Source organism: Misgurnus anguillicaudatus, chromosome 25, assembly GCF_027580225.2.
Source record: "Misgurnus anguillicaudatus chromosome 25, ASM2758022v2, whole genome shotgun sequence".
Taxonomy (NCBI): domain Eukaryota; kingdom Metazoa; phylum Chordata; class Actinopteri; order Cypriniformes; family Cobitidae; genus Misgurnus; species Misgurnus anguillicaudatus.
In genome coordinates this window covers 22,014,597-22,035,316 of record NC_073361.2, presented here as the reverse complement: position 1 = coordinate 22,035,316, position 20,720 = coordinate 22,014,597, and the positions used below count along the sequence as shown (strand labels likewise).

General features: G+C 35.2%; 1 protein-coding gene across 2 annotated transcripts; it reads left to right on the top strand.

The window, feature by feature from the left end:
* The first annotated feature begins 3,143 nt into the window (after positions 1-3,143).
* hnf4g (hepatocyte nuclear factor 4, gamma) lies at positions 3,144-19,490 on the top strand. Of its 2 annotated transcripts, none has more exons than XM_055182638.2 (10): positions 3,144-3,328; positions 11,455-11,617; positions 11,928-12,022; positions 14,208-14,314; positions 14,805-14,960; positions 16,716-16,803; positions 16,898-17,050; positions 17,149-17,385; positions 17,731-17,838; positions 17,925-19,490. In XM_055182638.2, exons 1-10 carry the CDS (start codon positions 3,301-3,303, stop codon positions 18,065-18,067), a joined length of 1,278 nt encoding a protein of 425 aa, XP_055038613.2. In that variant the 5' UTR covers positions 3,144-3,300; the 3' UTR covers positions 18,068-19,490. The 2 variants fall into 2 exon arrangements, with proteins under 2 accessions (XP_055038613.2, XP_055038612.2); XM_055182637.2 differs by lacking the exon at positions 3,144-3,328 and adding an exon at positions 6,533-6,804.
* The last annotated feature ends 1,230 nt before the right edge of the window (positions 19,491-20,720 follow it).

Sequence of the window (20,720 nt, the reverse complement as noted above, 5' to 3'; positions counted from 1 at the left end):
ACTACAGAGATGCAGATGTCATCTACATTCTTAAAACAAATGTGGTAAAGACATTTCACAAGACTTTTTAAGAATGTAAAATAAATCTTTGGTGTCCCCCAGACTACATATGTGAAGTTTTAGCTCAAAATACCATATAGATAATTTATTATAACATGTTAAAATCGCCACTTTGTAGGTGTCAGCAAAAATGTGCTGTTTTTGGGTGTGCCATTTAAAATGCAAATGAGCTGATCTCTGCCCTATATGGCAATGTCGTGGTTGGGAACACTCTTAGAACGAATGTGTTAAAAACATATTGATTCTGGGACAACACAATAAATTCGTGTAATCTTTGTGTTATTATTGAAACAACACATTTTAACACAACTTGTGTTATATTTTAACACAAAATCCACACAAAATGACACATAATGTGTTAAAATTACACATAATGTGTTAAATAGGATAACACAAAACAATGTGTTAAAATGAACACATCTTTTCTTAAAGTGTATCAGTTAATTTACTCACCTTTGACGTTCGCTCTGCTATGTGAGACAGTTATTTAAAGCGGTAGCACACAATTTCAATTCAGTCAGTCTGACACTTTGTTTATCCAATCATGACTGTTGACACCGCAAATATGCAAATTAGAATGTTAACTCAGGAGTGCACAGTGTGAAACATCAGATTGTGAATGCAAAACCCAGGTTTCCCTTAACACAGGGTTTAGAAGAACCCCTTGTTAACTATTTCAAGTGTGAAAAGTCATTTTAAGTTGGCTACAGGGATGCTGCCATGTTACCATGGTAACTGTCAGAAATGAAACCTAAACCTAAAACGGCATATTATAAAACGGCCCGTTCTGGTTCTTCATTGTGATTGGTTGAAACGTGTTCTAAGCCGTGATAAAATACCCCGGTAACCCCACAGTACAGACCGCATTACAGAAGTATCACTGCGCCACTGTTTTTAATCTTTTTTTTTTTTTACAATTGCACAATTAAAGGGACACTTCACCCATATGCATTAAGCTTTGTGTAGTTAAAAACGCAGTCATGTTTTTGAATGGTCATGCATCATTCCCTCTGTTTCCCCTGAGACAGGAGAAATATGTATTTCAGTGTTGTACTTCCTTCTTTCAATGATGTAAAAATCATCATTTTGCATCATTGAAAGAAGGAAGTCCTATATCTTTGTAGAGGGGGTGAGACTACAAACACTCTTTTTCTCAGTCAAATAGGCACCAAATTCGAAATTTAGGTTACATTTCGACTACAAATATGACACACTTTTAATAAAGATTAATTTGTTCACGGGTGAAATGCTCCTTTAATTGCGATATCCAGATAAATGTCAATAAATGTTGTTGAGTCATCTCGGCAATAAAGAGAAAACGCTTCTATTTATTGTTCTTTAACATTAAATCCGTATTTCCGCTATTATCCACTAGATGGCGATCTTACACAACTTAAAAACTGACGCATTCACTCAACACTAAAAACACTGTGTAAGTTTTGATAATGGCTCTGAATCTGATCTCTTACAAAAGTTCTTCACAAAAATGGAATTATCTCCGTTTTTAGCTGAAAATTTGAGGTGATAAGAGAACAAATGAAGGTAATGAAGGATGAAACAGGGTTTTTGTTGTTGCTTGAAAGCGAAGGGTCTGTTCTTTCATTTGATATATTTTATGTTTATTTAAAGAAGATCATTTTTCTTGAAGGCATTAAACTAAAACTAGGCAACTTTAAAAAAAAACAGACAGAAGAGTTAAGCATGCTTCCAAGCATATTTGATCATCACTTCAACAGTTGCGTGATATAAATGTTAATGTATAAATTGGATAAATGTTGATTTATGAAAATAAACGCCACAGTCTTTAATCATATTTTCATTTTGCTGCTACATTTAAATTACGTATTTGATAAATACAAGGGTATCTACACAATTAAGTAATCTACACAAACTGTAATTTCTTTTAAATACAAAACATGTTGTTTTACCCGTATGAAAATTTTTACCATATGGTTTTCATAATAAAGCCAAGGCCTATAGTATACATATTCCATTTGTGCTATTTGTAGTAAACCCATGTTTAGGCAAAAGTGAATTATTCCTCCAACATATATATTTATTACACTTTTACTATACAGTACACTCTAAAAACAAACGGTGCTATATAGCACCAAAAGTGGTTCTTTGCTCGTAATCATAGAAGAACCATTTTTGTTGCCATATAGCACCGGTGAAGCACCTGTGTAGAACCATTTAGTGCTTGTAGAGCCATATGTGGTGCTATAGTGGTGCTATATGGCCCCTATATGCTTCTACACAGGTGCTTCACTGGTGCTTCGCCGGTGCTGTGTGGCACTAGAAATGGTTCTTCTATGGTTACGATCCAAAGCAACAGTTTTGGTGCTATATAGCACCGTTTGTTTTTTTTAGAGTGTACCACGGTAAAGTTTCCCAAGGGCTGAATCCCGGCTTATGTCGTATTTTGTAGCCGTTCTAAATAGCAAATGTACTGCTTAATAGGGCTCAGTAATAGTTTGTCAAGCTACTTTTGACAATAACCCACATAAGACCCACATGATGTAGCACAATTGGCAGAGCTTTGTGTTAGAATTGCACCTTTTTCATCAACTAAGGCAGGGTGGATGTATATGCACTGTAAGTTACTTTAGATAAAATCATCTGCTAAATGAATAAATGTTAATGTAAAACAACTAACGAGTGATTAACCTTAAGCTCAGCAGTGTAAAAATTGTTAAAAGAATTCCTGGTATTGATTAACTCATGCGGTACAGCTCATTATGATTTAAAGTGATTTGGCGCCCTCTTCTGGCAAAATAGGAATACTTACAACATGCTTTCAACCACTAAAAGTACGTTAGGCTATTTATTTAATCCCTGAATAAAATGTGTTACGAATCTATTTTTATATTAGCATACCCTTTGTATTTATTATTCAAACCTACAAATATTCATAAACCGTCATCTTTTTGCTTCTTTGTAAGAAGGCTAATCGTCCCCGCTTGCTATTAAATTTCCATGTGTCGTGAACGCGCAGGCAACGCGCTTTATTCTTCAGGTTTATTGGGGTTAGTTACTGTTTAACATCTCCACCCAACTTTCAGTTTGTTTAGTAAATCGATCTAATGAGAGTCTCCCCCGACACCACCAAATGTTTTACCCAAAGTGAGGCTTATGACATGTTAAACACTTCATGTACTCATATGTGCTCTCTCTCTGTAATAACATAAACGACTATTTTAGCATTGTTTTGACACATGTTTGTTGGGCTGTGCTGGATCAATGCAAATCGTTGCTGGACAGGGAGAAGGTAAGACCAAAATAGTTTTGAGTTGCGGTCATATTCATGGGTCATTTAAAGAAAATACCTATGAACCAAAAAATCCCTTTAAATACAGCATTTAAAGTTAGTTATAGCTGGTTAATAATGCATTGTGGAACGGTTAAAACTAAATTGCTCCGTTTGAAGAACGAACACGACTTATATTAGTCTCGTCTGTTATAACTGTTATACGAATCCTTAACGAAAACATTTAAAACGGTATTATTTCAATGCATGTATTAAATTATTATTTTGAAAATCTAAACATTTTGTGTGGGTCAAAGTAAGAAATATAATTGCTATGTTCATTTCATTATAACAATTGTTATAAAATTGATTAAAATATATATATTTTCACAGCTATATTTTTATGCCCATTTGTGCATTTTTATGCATTAAAATGTAAGAGCTTTATATATATATAAAAAATATTTTTTAATCAATTCAGATCAGTTGCTATCTTTTTATTATAAATGCATTACAATACTAAAAGTCTAAACAGGTATATTTTACTTGCATTTAATTTGTGTATGACCTTGAAATAGTTTTACTTTTCAAATTTAAATGATGCAAAGAGCATATTTCAATATTAAGTAAAGTAAAGAAAACATCTCTCTGCCGTAAAACAATTGCACAAAACAGATGAGATGTAGATCGCCTCACCTTCAAAAATGTTATCACGTGAATGTTTTGAACACTTCCTCATTTAAAAAATTGTTTGCTGGAGTGAAGTTAAAATGTAACCATCTGCTAGAGCTTACTGAATATAACAGAGATAAGCCCTTTGTTTTTCTTATACTTAACACTATGTTGTCTTATATTTGTATTATGTTGTTTTTCTGTTTTTGTTATTGACATGTGTTTGCACAGCACTTGTGTTGTACATTTGTACTGTTTGGCTTTCTGAAGTTAATTTGAGATATGGTGCCAGCTGACAATTGAAAATCTACACTCTTAAAAATAAAGCTGTCCAAAATGCCATAGAATGCCACAAAAACATTGGTTACTGTAAAAAAAACATTTGAGTTTAAGGTAAAAGGACGATTTGTCTTACTTTTAAATGGTCTAAACCAGGGGTCTCCAACCTTTTTGTAAGCAAGGGCTACCACAATAGATAAAACAATCTGGAGGGCTACTTTTTCTGATATAGTCTATTCAAAACTTTTTAGTTTTACTTGGTGATTTTATACATGTTGATAGTTTTATCATTTTTCATAATGTTTACATAAAAGAAATATAAAAAATGTAATTAATAAATATTAAAATTTAAGCTAAAAACAAACGGTGCTAAATAGCACTAAAAGTGGTTCTTGGCTCGTAATCATAGAGGAACCATTTTTAGTGCTATAGCACCTATGAAGCACCTACACTGAAAAAGATGATTCATTCAATTTACTCAAAATTTTTAAGGTAAGTGGTTGCAATCAATTTATTTAAGCTACATTTAAACAAAAGTTTTTTTATTAATTGTTTTTTTTTAAATGCAGCTTAAATAAATTGATTGCAACCACTTACCTTAAAAAATTTGAGTAAATTGAATGAATCATTTTTTTCAGTGTATGAAGAACCATACGGAGGCCATATAGCACCACTATAGCACCACATATGGTTCTACACAGGTCCTACACAGGTACTTCATCGGTGCTATATGGCATTTAAAGTGGTTCCTCTATGATTACGAGCCAAGAACCACTTTAAGTGCTTAGTTTGTTTTTAGAGTGTATTAATAAAATGTGCTTTGGCGGGCAACCTAGTACATGCGTGCACCATGTTGGAGACCACTAGTCTAAACCCTATATTTCAGCCCAAACATAAAAATTAATTTATAACTATAATATAAAAGTATAAATGAAGAGTTTTGTTGCAAAACGAGATAACCACCGGTTTTTTAATTGTTCAGAAATCTCGTTTTTTGGTTGTGCATTCCAATTAATATCAATTCAACTGCAGTTGGTTTGTTTTGATTTAAACCTTCATAACTTAAAAAATACAGCTAAGTAGCACCATAAAACAAAGTAGTTATGATAACATAATAATAAACATGTTTTGACAAAAATTTAAAAAAATGGATTTATCTCGCTTTGCAACGAAACTCTTCAAATATATATAAAAAATAAAACATACAAAAGTCATTTATAACTCTCACACTGTTTTATATCTATTACTTTCTTTCTTTCATAAGAGAAAATACAGAATATTAGCCACTGACACTCAGTCACCATTCACTGTCACTATAAAAAGATACTACATTCCTAAAAATAAAGGTGCTTTGCAATTCCACAGAAGAACTATTTTTCCATAAAAACCTTTAACATCCGAAGAACTAAAAAAGGTTCTTTAGATTATAAATTCATTTTTATGTTGCTATAAATTATACAAATAATATTGAATTAGCCCAAGTTATTTTAACTTTATTCTTCTAATTTATAGCAACTCCTCACTAGTCAAGAAAGTTAAAATGACTTGTAAATTCAAGTTGATTGAACTAAAAATTTAAGCAAAACATTTTTACAGTGTTTGAAAGAAATGGTTCTTTGAGGAACCAAAATGGTTCTTCTATGGCATTGCTGTGAAGTACCTTTTATGAGAGTGTATGAAAGTGAATGGTGACTGGGGCTGTCAGCTGGGTCTGTTAGCTGTCAGGTTTGGTGAATTATTCCTTTAAAGAAATTAAGATGGAACACAAAGTTTTTTAAATGTAGCTATACTTGAGTTAAATATTTTAATTTTAACTTAGACCATAGATAAATATTGACATGTTTTCCCCTTTGGGTTTTGCGCATTAATTCAGGCCTGTTATTGCAGCCGTAAAAGTATAGTAAATTCTTAAGGATAAACATTTTACAGTGGCTATAAACTTATATAACTTAAAACATATTTAATAAGTCCTATAAAGTAGCCTAAATCACCCTTAAAATAACCTCACCATTCTTTTTTGTTAGCCAAAGTCATTGTCTCCAAATAGCAGCTTTATGGGTTCAAACCAACTCTTACCAATATTCAGATTTTCTACTATTTAATATTATTATGATAGTAGTATTGCTGTAGAAGATTGCCATTTTGGCTTAGAAAACAGGGCCTGCTGGTTGGCCAGTCGCTCTTGATACACCAATAAATCTGCTGTTCCTATCGGGAACAAATGGAAAATACTGTTATCTCTGATAAGTATAGGATAAAGTAAAAGATAAGTTTTGTGCAAGGAGGTGAGGAGTCTTGTTCAAAGCTCCTCCCTTGTCTTAGAAGATGACAAATCAGCATTTCTATGAGATGGTCAACCGCAAGGTATACCTCGAGACACTGTCCCAGGACCACTCTAAGTAGAGATAGCAAGGCAGGAATGAAGTTCACAGAAGCTCCTCTTCCTAAATCCTTGTTGGACATGGATGTAGCCAATTACTGTGAAGGTTTGGACCCTACCTTTAGCACCCTGGGCTTTGAGAATGCAGAGGTGCTTTATTCTGGTGGTGAGTCCTGTGGGGGGCAATGGAGATTTTTGTGTTAAGTAAATCAGGGATTCTGATTTAAATCTTTGTTTGCTGTTGTGTCATGATTTGATCTTTTAATGTATTCATTTAATTTAATGTAACGTTCAATGAAAAAGTAAATATGACTTGTGTATGTTAAAGAGAGGGGTACCATTTCATGGCTGGTTTAATATCTGTCTCTTAGTTTTTTTGGGGGGGTGGTGAGGGATGATTTTCACCAAGCAGAATCATTTACCTCTAAACTAAAGAGATAATTGTTAGCTAACTCTTCTGAAAGATTCTCCATTCAGTTTAAAATTCAACATAGGGCTTGACAGAAATCCTGAGAATGGAGTCTTGGGATTAGAGATTTTCCATGGGTTAATAGGTGTGTTAAAGGAACACTCCACTTTTTTTGAAAATATGCTCATTTTCCAGCTCTTCTAGAGTAAAACATTTGATTTTTACAGTTTTGGAATCCATTCAGCTGATCTCCGGGTCTGGCGGTACCACTTTTAGCATAGCTTAGCATAATACATTGAATCTGATTAGACCATTAGCATCGCGCTAAAAATAACCAAAAAGTTTCGATATGTTTCCTATTTAAAACTTGACTCTTCTGTAGTTGTATTGTGTACTAAGGCCGACAGAAAATTAAAAGTTGCGCTTTTTTAGCCAGATATGGCTAGGAACTATACTCTCATTTTGGCGTAATAATCAAGGACTTTGCTGCTGTAACATGACTGCAGCAAACGTAGTGACATTACGCACTGCCCGAAAATAGTCCCCTTGTTGTTCTTTCAATAGTTAAGGGCCTATTTTCAGGCACTAAGTAATATCATTGCGCCTCCTGCAGTCATGTTACAGCAGCAAAGTCCTTGATTATTACGCCAGAATGAAAGTGTATATGTATGTGTGTATGTATATATGTGTATATATGTATATGAAAGATTGTCTAATAATGTTATACTGTATTTAGCAGTCACTGGCCCATTAAAGTACACTTTTAAAGGGACAGAAATGTTTGGTTTTGGGGTACAATGGCCTAGGAATCCAAATACTCTTCAGTTTACACTGTTAAGAAAATAGTCAAAATATGTACCCATAAGTACAGATATGGTACTAATATGTATTTGAGGTACTTATAATCTGTTCTTGGTACAACTATATACCTCTTAGATACTAATATGAACTCTTTACGTGCCGAATAATGCAACCGGGGTACATATTTTGACCATTTTGCAGGATTTAAACCTTGGGGACTTTGGGTAACTTCTGCAGAACCACTGTCACTGCAATCCAATGACGTGATTTATCCAGATCTGTTCTTCATTAACCTAAAGCTAAATTAAAATGCAGTGACTGCAGAGATTTAGTTATCTTTACAATCCTTTACAGTACATGTAAACGCAGAGATAGAGAAAGGTCATAAAGTAACTTTAATAGAAAACTATTTAAAGTGAAAGGCACAGTCTTAAGACATGGGTGGACAGCTAGACAAACACATAATGCATTTAAATGATACTTTTTTATACTGTTGGAAAAAACAAAGAAATTGATTAGTTTTGGCATTCAACTTAATTTTATACAGCTTGTTCTTTTCTTTCATCGAGGCCCATAAAGCTTTGAATTTGGTAAAACTGTTTGCCAACCCGCGTTTCATTGTTTCCATTTCATTTTAGGCAATGCAGCACTAAATATTTGAAACTAAATACATAAAAACATGCTCTGCAGACAATTAGCTCAGGAAACTGACAGAATGCAATTGCCTCTGGGTGACCACGCGTGCCCTCTGCGCTCATATTATGTTTTATTCCGAAACATGAAAGAATCACTTTGGGAATATGCTGAATCAGATGAGATTGCTTTCAACCTACATTAACATTTATCCACGAGATGTCGATCTCCATTGAGTACGTGTCTACGGGATAAAACAGAGGCTAATCCAAATTAAGTCCGTCCTACGACAGCGGGAGGTTCCAATCAGTCTCGACGCATAAAAGCCTAAAGTCCCCCGCTGCATTTCTTTTGTTGAAATGTTATGATTTTGGATGCACAAAGGAATGATTGATTTTTCATCCTCGTCTATATGAACAGAAGGGTGCCGTTCTCTGAAGCATTAGTCGAGCTCTTTTCGAATGAGCATCCCTTTGTTCACCTATGCAGAACTCGTATTCATTCACCTCATTAGCTCTTCTGATTAGGAGTCTGTGTGAAAGGCCAAGTTTTGATGGACAGGTTGTGCCGGTGGTTCACTAGCTTCTTTGTTTATTAGCCTAACTTTAATTCACATACTGCAACAAGAGTACTACTTTTGTGCAGGTTCTTACAGCGATGAAATAGAAGAATAATTTTTGGTTCCCAAAGAACCATTTCTGTCTTAACTTAAAACAGAAAGGGTCTTCCGATGTTTGGTGGAATTAATCATTCTGGATGTAAAATGGATTCTTCATTGATGGTTTGAGTGCCAACAACGTAAACAAACGGCTTTTGTGGAACTTCCGGTAGACTTCTGCATAGAATTAATAACAATAGAGTGCTTCTGAAGATTATTTAACAAAAGGATATCAACTACTACACTAAGCAAGCGGTAATGTATAAAATGAATGTATACAATGTAAGCTACACACTGCAGAGGATGATTTTCAGGAAGAAAGAATCTTGGTATTTTTGACTTGTTGTCAGTAAAAAATATCTAAAAATTCTTAAATTAAGATGTTTTTTCTTGATGAGCAAAACGACCCAAGAAAATAAGTCTAGTTTTTATACCAAAAATATCAAATTTAAAGCAACAGTATGTAGGATTGTGGCCAAAACTGGTACTGCAATCACAAAACTTGTGGCTAAAACTGGTACTGCAATCAAACAACTGGTGGCCAATACACAACATGACAACATAAACATAAGTTGAGGGCTGCAAGTCCACTTTTTAAATGACAATATCCTGGCCAGACCACTGTTGTGAGTTATATAAGTATTTGAAATGAAAATGATTTCTTAATGTCTAGTGACATATCAGAGCTATTTTATGATTAATTGATATAAATTTCTTACATACTGTTCCTTTAAGTGATTTTGTGCATAAAACAAGCAAAAAATTCTGCCAGTGGGGTAAGCCAAAAAAATCTTGAACAATTTTCTTAAACACTAAATTCAAGAAAAATTCAATAAAAATTTGCTTACCCAATTGGTAGATTTTTTTGCTGTTTTTATGCACGGAATCACTTAAATTTGGTATTTTGGTCTGGGAGCTGGGCTTGTTTTCTTGGGTCGTTTTGCTCATCAGGAAAAAGCATCTTAATTTAAGAATTTTTAAATATTTTTACCGAAAACAAGACAAAATACTACGATTTTTTTCTTGAAAATAATTTTTTGCAGTGCCGGTTTTTGAATTCTTACCTGCGTGCCAAATCTTTCTGGATAGCAATGATCCATGCTCAGTGTCTCTCCTCGTCTTTTGGAAGTTTAGTCACTAGCCAGACTGATAAACAAGCACAGACCAGACAATAAGTTCGAGCTAAATACGTTACCGCGGCAATGTGCGTCCGTCCGTCCGTCCAGTCTATAACTCAGTGGTTCTCAAACTTTTTCAGCATGTGGCCCCCTTTGTGTGCGGTGCATTTCTTCGCGGCCCCCCCAAAGAAAATTTATGACAAAAAACAGTTCTAAAACTTCACATTTTAATGAAACAAAACATTAAATTATACAAAAGGTTTAATTTCACAGAATTCATGATAAATTTATGTATTTTATAAAATGTCATAAAACTGGGGCCCCCCTGGGACCATCTCGCGGCCCCCCTGGTTTGAGAACCACTGCTATAACTGACCCATGACCCAAAAATTAACTCTCAACTTCATGCACGTGACATTTACATTATGCATTTGGCAGGCATTTTTATCCAAAGCAACCTGTAATGCATTTTTCTATCAGCATGTGTGTGGGACAGCAAACGACTCTGGACCAGATCCGCACCGAATACGCGCCAAGTCGACAGCTCCGGGAAGTATCCGGTGCAGATCTGGTCCGGAGTCGTATGCTGTCCCATTACCTTTTGCACTGCTAATGCAATGCTGTACCACTGAGCTACAAAGGGACACTTCAGTGTTGTGTAAATAACCTTTAATATTGCAAATCAATGAAATAATAATACATTAATGGGTGGTTGCCCAGACAGGGTTTATCCTAGTCCCAGACTAAAATGCATGTTTGAGCTTCCTTAATTTAAAAACCTCTTGCACTGACATATATCAGTGCCATTGTTTTATCTCAAGATGCACACCAGTATTGTTTTTTTAAGAATTGTTTGTAAAAACTACCTAAATGTCCTAATAAAACTAAGGCCTATAACTAGATTAATCTAAACCCTGTCTTGGAAACCAACCCTTAATGTTTTAGGACAATACAGGTACATACAAGTTCATGTTCTGTATAAACAATAAACAGTATTGCATCTTCCCATGATGTCTTATATAAAACTTGGATTTTAAATGAAAGTTAGAAACCATTCTGGCTCTGAGATTCAAGGCACCCATCCATCCAGTCCTGATTAAAGTGTTGCAGCAATTCAGAATCCACCAAAGTGTTCAGATGGCAATAACATTGTGTGTGATGAGCCCCATCCCTAAATATCACCTCTGTTGTCCACAGAAAGCATGCCGACAGAGCCCAGTCAAGGAGAAACTGGCGTGAGCTCCAACTGCGCAATCTGTGGCGACAAAGCTACAGGTAAACATTACGGTGCTTCCAGCTGTGACGGCTGCAAAGGCTTCTTCCGCAGGAGCATCAGGAAGAGTCACGTGTACTCATGCAGGTACCTTATACACCCGCACGACTTATGTTGTGTATTGCAAACCATTTTTATGCAAATGCATTGACAAATAATTGTCTCCAAACTCACCAAGACATATACTGTATATAAATGATCTTACTCAGTCAATATTAAAGATAAGGTTATACAGTATGTTCTTTACATTATGTTTAAAGATTTCTTGTAAATCACAAAAATGGCTTTTAAATGGATTTCCACAGAGTGGCTCACGTGCAAATAGAGCTGTGTGTGTAAACCTGATGTTTACAGAGTTTTGCTCCTCTGAGATCATGATTTTTGACCTCTCGGCCAGGTTCAATCGTCAGTGTGTTGTTGATAAAGATAAGAGGAACCAGTGCCGGTTTTGCAGGCTTCACAAATGTTTTCGAGCTGGAATGAAGAAAGAAGGTAAATATACTATATTTTTTAAAATCCTTGTATTTCTCACAGTCGTGAGCAGACAGGTAATGGACTAACAAGGAAGAGGGAACTCTAGAGAGAAAAATGGATGATGCCATAAAAGCTGTGCTGATAACACAAGGATGTTTGGTTTATTGGATGTATAACCTTGGCTTACACTTTTATGACAGCCGATCATGTGCTCTCGATCTCCCTTTCCGTGCGTACAGGTTGTTCAAGACTCCGCTCAGTTAAAGTTTTACCCATTGTTTTGGCAAGTTTAAAAGTGTGAGGAAAGGTGATTCAATTGAGTCACATATTATTTTTCTGTGATCGCCCTTTTGCGCACCATTGTTTCCTGTCCTGTTGAATTCTTTAGGCACAGTAATAGTATCTTTTAAAAGAAAACACAAACTTTTTTGTATGCAAGATATGTAAGATGTAAGATACCTCACTGCAAAAAATGACTTACTTACTTAGTATTTCTGTCTTGAAAAAATGTCAAAAAATTCTTAAATCAAGATGTATTTTCTTGATGAGCAAAATGACCTAGGAAAATAAGTCTAGTTTTTAGCCAAACAAATTTAATTCAAGCGAATTTGTGCTTAAAACAAGCAAAAAATTTGCCAATGGAAGTGTTTATGAAAAAAGTAAACTCATCAAGAATTTTTTTTATTCCTTTTGCTTGTTTTAAGCACTAATTTACTTAAAGTATATTTTTTTGTCTAAAAACTAGACTTATTTTCCTAGGTCATTTTGGTCATCAAGAAAATACATCTTAATTTAAGAATTTTTTGATATTTTTACAAGACAAAAATACTAAGTAAGGAAGTCTTTTTTGCAGTGCTGTATCACACTGCAAAAAAAAAATTTTTAAAGAAAAAAATGTCTTAGTATTTTTGTCTTGTTTTCAGTAAAAATATCTAAAATTTTTTAAATTAAGATGCTTTTTCTTGATGAGCAAAACAACCCAAGAAAATAAGTCTTGTTTTTAGACCAAAAATATAAAATTTAAGTGATTTTGTGCATAAAACAAGCAAAACAAATCTGCCAATGGGGTAAGCAAATTTTTTTAATTTTATTAAGTGTTTAAGAAAAATGTTTAAGATTTTTTTGCTTACCCCATTGGCAGATTTTTTGCTTGTTTTATGCACAAAATAACTTAAATTTGATATTTTTGGTCTAAAAACAAGACTTTTCTTGGGTCCTTTTGCTCATCAAAAAAATACAACTTAATTTAAGAATTTTTAAATATTTTTACTGAAAACAAGACAAAAATACTAAGATTTATTTTCTTGAAAATCATTTTTTGCAGTGTACTTAGTATTTTTGTCTTGTAAAAATATCTAAAAATTCTTAAATTAAGATGTATTTTCTTGATGAGGAAAATGACCTAGGAAAATAAGTCTAGTTTTTAGAGAAAAAAAATATCGAATTTAAGTGAATTTGTGCTTAAAGCAAACAAAAAATCCGCAAATGGAATAAGAAAAAAATTCTTGAAGTGCTTATGAAAAAAGTAAACTTATTTCAAGAATTTTTTCTTATTCCATTGGCAGATTAATTTAATAATTTACTTAAAGTATATATTTGTCTAAAAACTAGACTTATTTTCCTGGGTCATTTTGCTCATAGAGAGGGTACGTCTTAATTTGGGAATTTTTGGATGTTTTTATTAAAAACAAGACAAAAATACTAGGTAAGAAATCTTTTTTTTTGCAGTGCTGTATCATTTAAAACTTATCCAACTAAAAACTGCATTGGTAACACTTTACAATAATTGTATTTGTTAACGTTGATGCATTAGGCAACACAAACTATACTTTTAACAGCATGTATTAATCTAGATTTATGTTTTAATTTACTAATACATTTATAAAATTTGTAACTGTTAACATGAGTTAATGCACTATGAACTATCACAAACAACTGTATTGGCATTAACTAACATACCTAAGGATTAATAAATAGCCTACTGATAAACGGTATTGCTCATTGTTAGTTTATGTTAGCTAATGCATTTACTAATGTTAACAAATACAACCTTATTGTAAAGTTCTGCCAATAAAATCCCATTTCTTGGAATTGTGTGAGCTGGAAATATGTTTGAGAAACACACCCATCGTCTTAGTCAATCAGTAATGACCCCTAAGTGTTAGTAGCTCACTAATCAGCAAGACTGTGTTGTATTTTTCAGCCGTTCAGAATGAGCGCGACCGTATCAGCTCCAGGAGGAACATGCAGGAGTCACATGACCTGCCGCCAATCACGGCCCTCGCTCATGCTGAATCTCTCTCACAGCAGGTACACCGTCCTATCAAGGTTAACACGACACGTGCAGACATACACATATACAAAATGAAAAAGAAAGAATATGTGCCGGAAAGGAAATTAATTACAACAACGTATAGCTTTCGAGAAATAAATCATCGGTGTGATTGTCAATTAAAGGAGTAAAGTTTTAATGCATTCTGTTGTAGATAAACAGGCACCAAAGACAAACATTAACCAGCAGAGGAGTTGATTAAAGAAATAAGGAAGAAAGAAAGAGACACAGGTTTCATTGATGAAGTTTGCACTGCTCCAAATATGTTCTGCTCAGAAGTTAATAATGACAATAGACAGATAACAAGAGTCATTTGCATGAACGTCAGGCACCTCTGAGCATCAGTCACTGCCATCAACATTTCTAATTATCTGCCTGAGTACCTATGTGAATTTACTCGGAGAGACCCAACAGCCTGTGCAAAAACATTTTAGACGCCATAACGTCACTTCTCATGTTTCCTAACAGATCAACGTCGCCAGTCCGGTGGGCCCTGCAGATGTCTCAGAGAAAAAATCGGCGACTGTCGCTGATGTCTGTGAGTCGATGAAGCAGCAGCTGCTCGTTCTGGTAGAATGGGCTAAATACATCCCGGCTTTCGGTGAATTGCCACTTGATGACCAGGTAATGGCCGCTGGAAAGCAACACTGGCTGTGCTAATTGGGGAGGCCCTTAGGTTAAATTGCAGGGACGTTTACTGAAGCTCAATATTTGCTATTCACATGCCTGACTTACAGTAGTTTAACCCTGTATTCACTAGACTCTTTATAGCTCTGTTTTGCACGTGATAAAAAATTGTTTACCTAGAAATAAAATTCAGATTCACAAATTTGTTTGTGATTTACATAAAATCATCCTACAAAATGTAAAGAACATTCTGTGAAAATATTATACTTTAGTAGCCTACATTAACTCTTTCATTCATTTCATTAATATGTGGCTTCATGAATATGCAAATTATTCCCCTCCACTAACTTACTAGCTCAAACTATAGATAAATATGAAGAGGGTGGTTCCAAAATGCAATAAATCCATTTTGACTCATTTCGGTAAAAACGTGTTTTCTATACCAAGGAAGTGAGAAGATGAAAACCACAATATTCTGTTACAAACATTCACATAGCATCTTTTATAATATAACATACATTTTTTTTTAAATGCCGTTTATCGCTTTTTGGAACCAAACTCTTCATATGTACATAGATGCTACATTCGGCAGTTTCATACACATAACAGTTGTTTAACTGTTTTGACATGATTGGTCACACATTTGTTATAGAGACAGAGCGCAGCGCGTCATAACCTGAAAACCACGCCCACCGGGGGGGAAACAATCCAACCTACTCCATTGACTTTGTATTGAGAGAGGCCGCCTCCTTGTCATTTCTGGCTTATAAACAGAATAATGCCTTAAAGCTGCTGTGTGACAATATGTACAGCTAACAAGCCAAAGAACCCAGAAATAAGTTTTTATAAGCTGTCGAGCTCAAAAAACGAGCGTTTACAGACAGAAAAGTGGAAACAGGCAACTTTTCATAGTACTCATAGTAGAACTGCGTCCACTAGGGGGAAACGTAGTCGGCGATCCACTTTTTTCTCCTCAAAGACTGGGTTTTACGGCTCGACAGTTTATAAAAATGTATTTCTGGGTTCTTTGGCTTGTTAGCTGTACATATTGTCACACAGCAGCTTTTAGTCATTATTCTGTTTTTTTGTTATAAGCCAGAAATGACAAGGAGGCGGCCTCTCGCAATACAAAGTCAATGGAGACGGTTGGATTGAATTCCCCCCCGGTGGGCGTGTTTTTCAAATTTGCATAACTGCGCTCTGTCTCTATGTAAAGTAGGAGGCGATTTCAAACCACTTTTTTCATTCAATCTTTTAAAACGTTTGTGGAGAAAATACTCAGCAATTGTGCTGAATGATAAATTTGAACATGGTTTGTCTTAAAGCATATTAAAACACGACATAGACATATAAGCAACATTAAAAAAAACTTGATTTACACCACAGGGACTTTAAAAGACTTTAAAATGCCCTCTCCACACGAACACGGGTATTTTCAAAACTGTACCTTTTTCTATGCGGTTTAACCATACGCAAAACGTAGTATGAGGTCACTGATACCAAACTATGTTTGAAAGATTTTCAGAAACTCTGGTTGAACTTCATATAATTTTTGCATGTTCATGTGTTCGCAAAGATATTTTTTAACGAATAGTGAAAACCTCAGTTTATAAAAATACCTGTTTACGTGTGGACTAGGCCTTAGTCTAAATCCTTTTGCATGGACTATAACTGTACAAAGAAATTATTTTCTTTTCTTTTATATGAAATATTAGATGAAATATCTCTTCAACTTCAACTATATTTTTCCAGGTTGGTTTATTGCGAGCACACGCTGGAGAGCACCTTTTGCTCGGGGTTGCCAAGAGGTCAATGTCATACAAAGACATCTTGCTTCTAGGTAACACCTAATACAAAATATCATCTATTTAATTTGAAACATTACTACATATAGATTAAACATATATACGTTTTATTCCTCATTCCCTGTTTAGGTAACGGATGCATCATCCATCGAAACTCCCCCGAGCCAGAGATAGGTCGGGTGGCTAACCGTGTTTTGGATGAACTGGTGTTACCCTTTCAAGACATCCAAATAGACGACAATGAATATGCAGCTTTGAAGGCTATTGTGTTCTTTGACCCTGGTATATGCTAATACTGGATATACCCAAATCTTTCACATCTACTATGTATGCTAAAAACCCAGATGTACATGTTCTGTCTTTGTATTCTTAACCTCTAGATGCCAAAAGCCTAAGAGACCCTTCTAAGATCAAGGCGATGCGGTATCAGGTTCAAATGAGTTTGGAAGACTACATTAATGACCGGCAGTATGACTCGCGCGGGCGATTCGGAGAGCTTTTGCTTCTTCTTCCTACCCTGCAGAGCATTACATGGCAGATGATTGAGCAGCTACAGTTTATCAAGCTGTTTGGCATGGCCAAGATAGATAATCTGCTGCAGGAGATGCTTCTCGGAGGTAAGCATGAAGGAGTTTTCGTAAAAATGGGTCGCGGTCATTTTTTAAACTAGAAAACATTAGTAAAGCAATGCCTAGGAAGGAAACAAGATGATTGATGGTGAGATTTGAGTGGGCAAACGCCATTTACATTGTACTGAAGCTCAATTATTAGTGAATGGTGCAAGCAACATCAAGATTATGGGTTCGATTCCCAAGGAACGCACATACTGATAAAATGCAGTCGCTTTGGGTCATGCATAAATGTAAATGTGTGCCGTGGTGATGTGGGGGCATTTTTAAACTTAGAAAAAATACTTTTGTAGTTAGCAGTATTAATTCACTTGTTTATCTATTGTTCTACAGGTCTAACCACTGAACAGCCTCACTTACATCACAACGGTCACCCGCAGGTACCAATAACAGGGCAGACCATAGTCATTAGCTCAATACCTGGACATTCACAGCAGATAGGTGAGAAACAAATCCTTTATCTATTCATAAAAAATAAAATGCCATCAATAATGAGACTTACTTTATGTTCTGTATATTAAACCCAGTTTCTTTAGCATCTCCAGAGACCCCCATTCCTTCCCCTACTTCAGTACAGATTCAAGAGGTCTACAAGACTCCCGGCAGCCCGGCTCTTCTGCTTCCACCACAGCCCATGTCAAACAGACCATCTCCTGAGCCTCCACTATAAGGCTCCACCGACGTCGTTCTCTTTCGTGCAGGTGCATTAGAGCCCTGTGTGTTTGTATATGTGTAAATTATGTGAGCAAACTTAGACCCTTCCTTGCCTCCTGTGCCACATATTTATGTGAAAGGGATCTTCTGCTACCGGTCCACTGAAACAAATAAAAAAAATAAAGACCACCAAATGAAAATTGGGAAAATAAGTCCCTGTAAAGCCATTAAAAATAGTTTCTAAACACATTAAATTTTTTTTTAAATATATTGCTAAAACACGCGACAAAGACTGTAAACTATGTAGTACTAAATTGCAGAGTTAGATCATTGAACAGTTTTTCACCATTTCTGAGTTCAGGATTTTTTAGGGGGGCCTAAAACGGTGGCTCGATGACGCACTTTGACACGACTCCGCCCATAACACGATCGAGAGCATTCATTAAGGTTTAGCAGTAATTGAAAGTTGAGACAAACGGCAGCTTTTCCGCGAGTGGGCGTGGTTTCAGTGCAGACAGCGGTCACGCCCCCAGTGTTTAAGAGCAGAGAATCCTATGTATTTTTCCAAGATTTTAATAACTTATTTTATTTACTTGGCGTTTTTTCCATCGTTTAAATTTGGTTGGGTGGTTATTTACAAATTTTTCACCTGATCTCACAAAGTTCTGTGGGATAGTGACAGAATTTTTGACAGACATTTTTCCGTGGCATTCTCACGGATGTCCGCATTTTTCCGTGGCCCTACCACTGACTTTCTTTTCCGTGGCTTTCTTACGGATTGGTTGCTCAACTGTTTTGTCCTATTTTCTTACCATTGTTGCTTTGGTTTAGGGTTAGATTTACATAAAACGACATCCTTACCCAAACTCAACTCTAACCCCAACGCCAGGTGACAGTTGTTTAAAGCAATAGTTAAAGTGACATACTAACGCAAACACCAAATCTAACCTTAAACCGAAGCGACAATGGTTTGAGGGTGGGAAGGGGTAGTTGAGTAACCAATCCGTGAGAATGAAAAGGAAAATCCGTGGGCCACGGAGAAATGCGGAGATTCGTGGGAATGCCATGGAAAAATTAGCAAAGAATTCTGTGACTACCCCACGGAACTTTGTTAGATCATGTTGCATTTTTCTGTGGTGTGACATACTAAGAATACATTTAATATGTGACTTTACAGGGACTTAATTTATTGTTTTGAAAAACATTCGCGTTTTTTATATGGGCATAGGTATGGTTTCTCTTTTATTAACCCAGCGCTGGTAAACTAGTGATTGTAGATATTATTTGTTTATTAACATCAAATTATTTTCAGTTGCAAAAATATTTCTGTCAAATAAAGTTTAAATTTAATTTATTAACAAAATTATAGTAGGCTATGTAATGAATGTTAAGTTTTGCTTGAAAGTGAGTACAATAAATAAACACTTTATCCGTCTAAATTGTTTTGTAAAATGTATGCATTAATTTACATTGCTTAATTAAGGGTTATAGTAATACATTTGACCGAGGACGAACGTTAAGACAGTTTTGTGTGTAATAGGCATCAGACAGTTAAATAATGAAGCTGAGACTACAGTTCAATAATTAATTTGAAAATTAGCCATGGTTTGAGCACAAATAAAGCATAAAAGTTAATCATCGTTTTGCTACAGTAATCATTTGTAGTAAGCCAAATGTTAACCAAAACAACAAAAAATGCTTAAAGGTGCAATGTGGGAATTTTTAAAGGTTCTCTTGACAGAAATGCAATATAATATACATAACTATATTTGAGTGGTGTATAAGACCCTACTAAATGAATTGTATTGTTTTTATTACCTTAGTTTAAGCCTTTTTAGCTACATACACTGTGTCCCCTTACATAGATGTCGCTGTCATGTTTCTACAGTAGCCCTAAATGGACAAACTGCTCTTTAAGAAAGCGTTTTGTCACTACGTTGTCTCAGACGATGACGTGTTTGTCCTGTGGCGGCTACAGTAGCTTTGCTATGCGTTTTGAAACGGAGAGGTGAGCTATGAACTTTGCCATTGGTTGCAATTCACAATCTCACTGCTAGATGGCACTAAGATCTACACACTGCACCTGTAATGCATTTTACTGTAATAAAACCAAGGTTTATTTTCGTAAGAGATTGACATTCTGTAAATCGTGCCAAAAAGTACATATTAACATATATGAAAGACATGTTTTGGTGCAATGTTTTGTAGATTTTTAGTGAACTGGCATGTGCAACTTCCAAGAAAGTTTTATGTTTAATACACAATGCTTTTGAAATAATACTTTTTTTTTAACAACGGACTGTTATTTCATACACCGAATATTAAAATGTCACAAACATTAGAATCAGAAGGTCAGACATATCCTGGCAAATGTCAATGGATCCTGTATGCTAAGGGCAACTGTTTCATTCAACATGAGAGAAAAATTTCGGTTGGGTCGTAATTTTATATGGCCCAGTTTACAACTTTTATCAGAAGTCTTGAAACAGTTCACTGTGAACTATACAGGGAACATGCAGTATACATAACCAAAATAAGCTGAATAAGAATAGTGAAAGGTGTGCTTTGACCACACATCACATCAGACTATTTTCCTCATCTTATCAAAAGTATTTCACGCAGGTGTCAGTATTCATGGCAAGCCGTAATAAGTTTTGGAGTATGGCCTG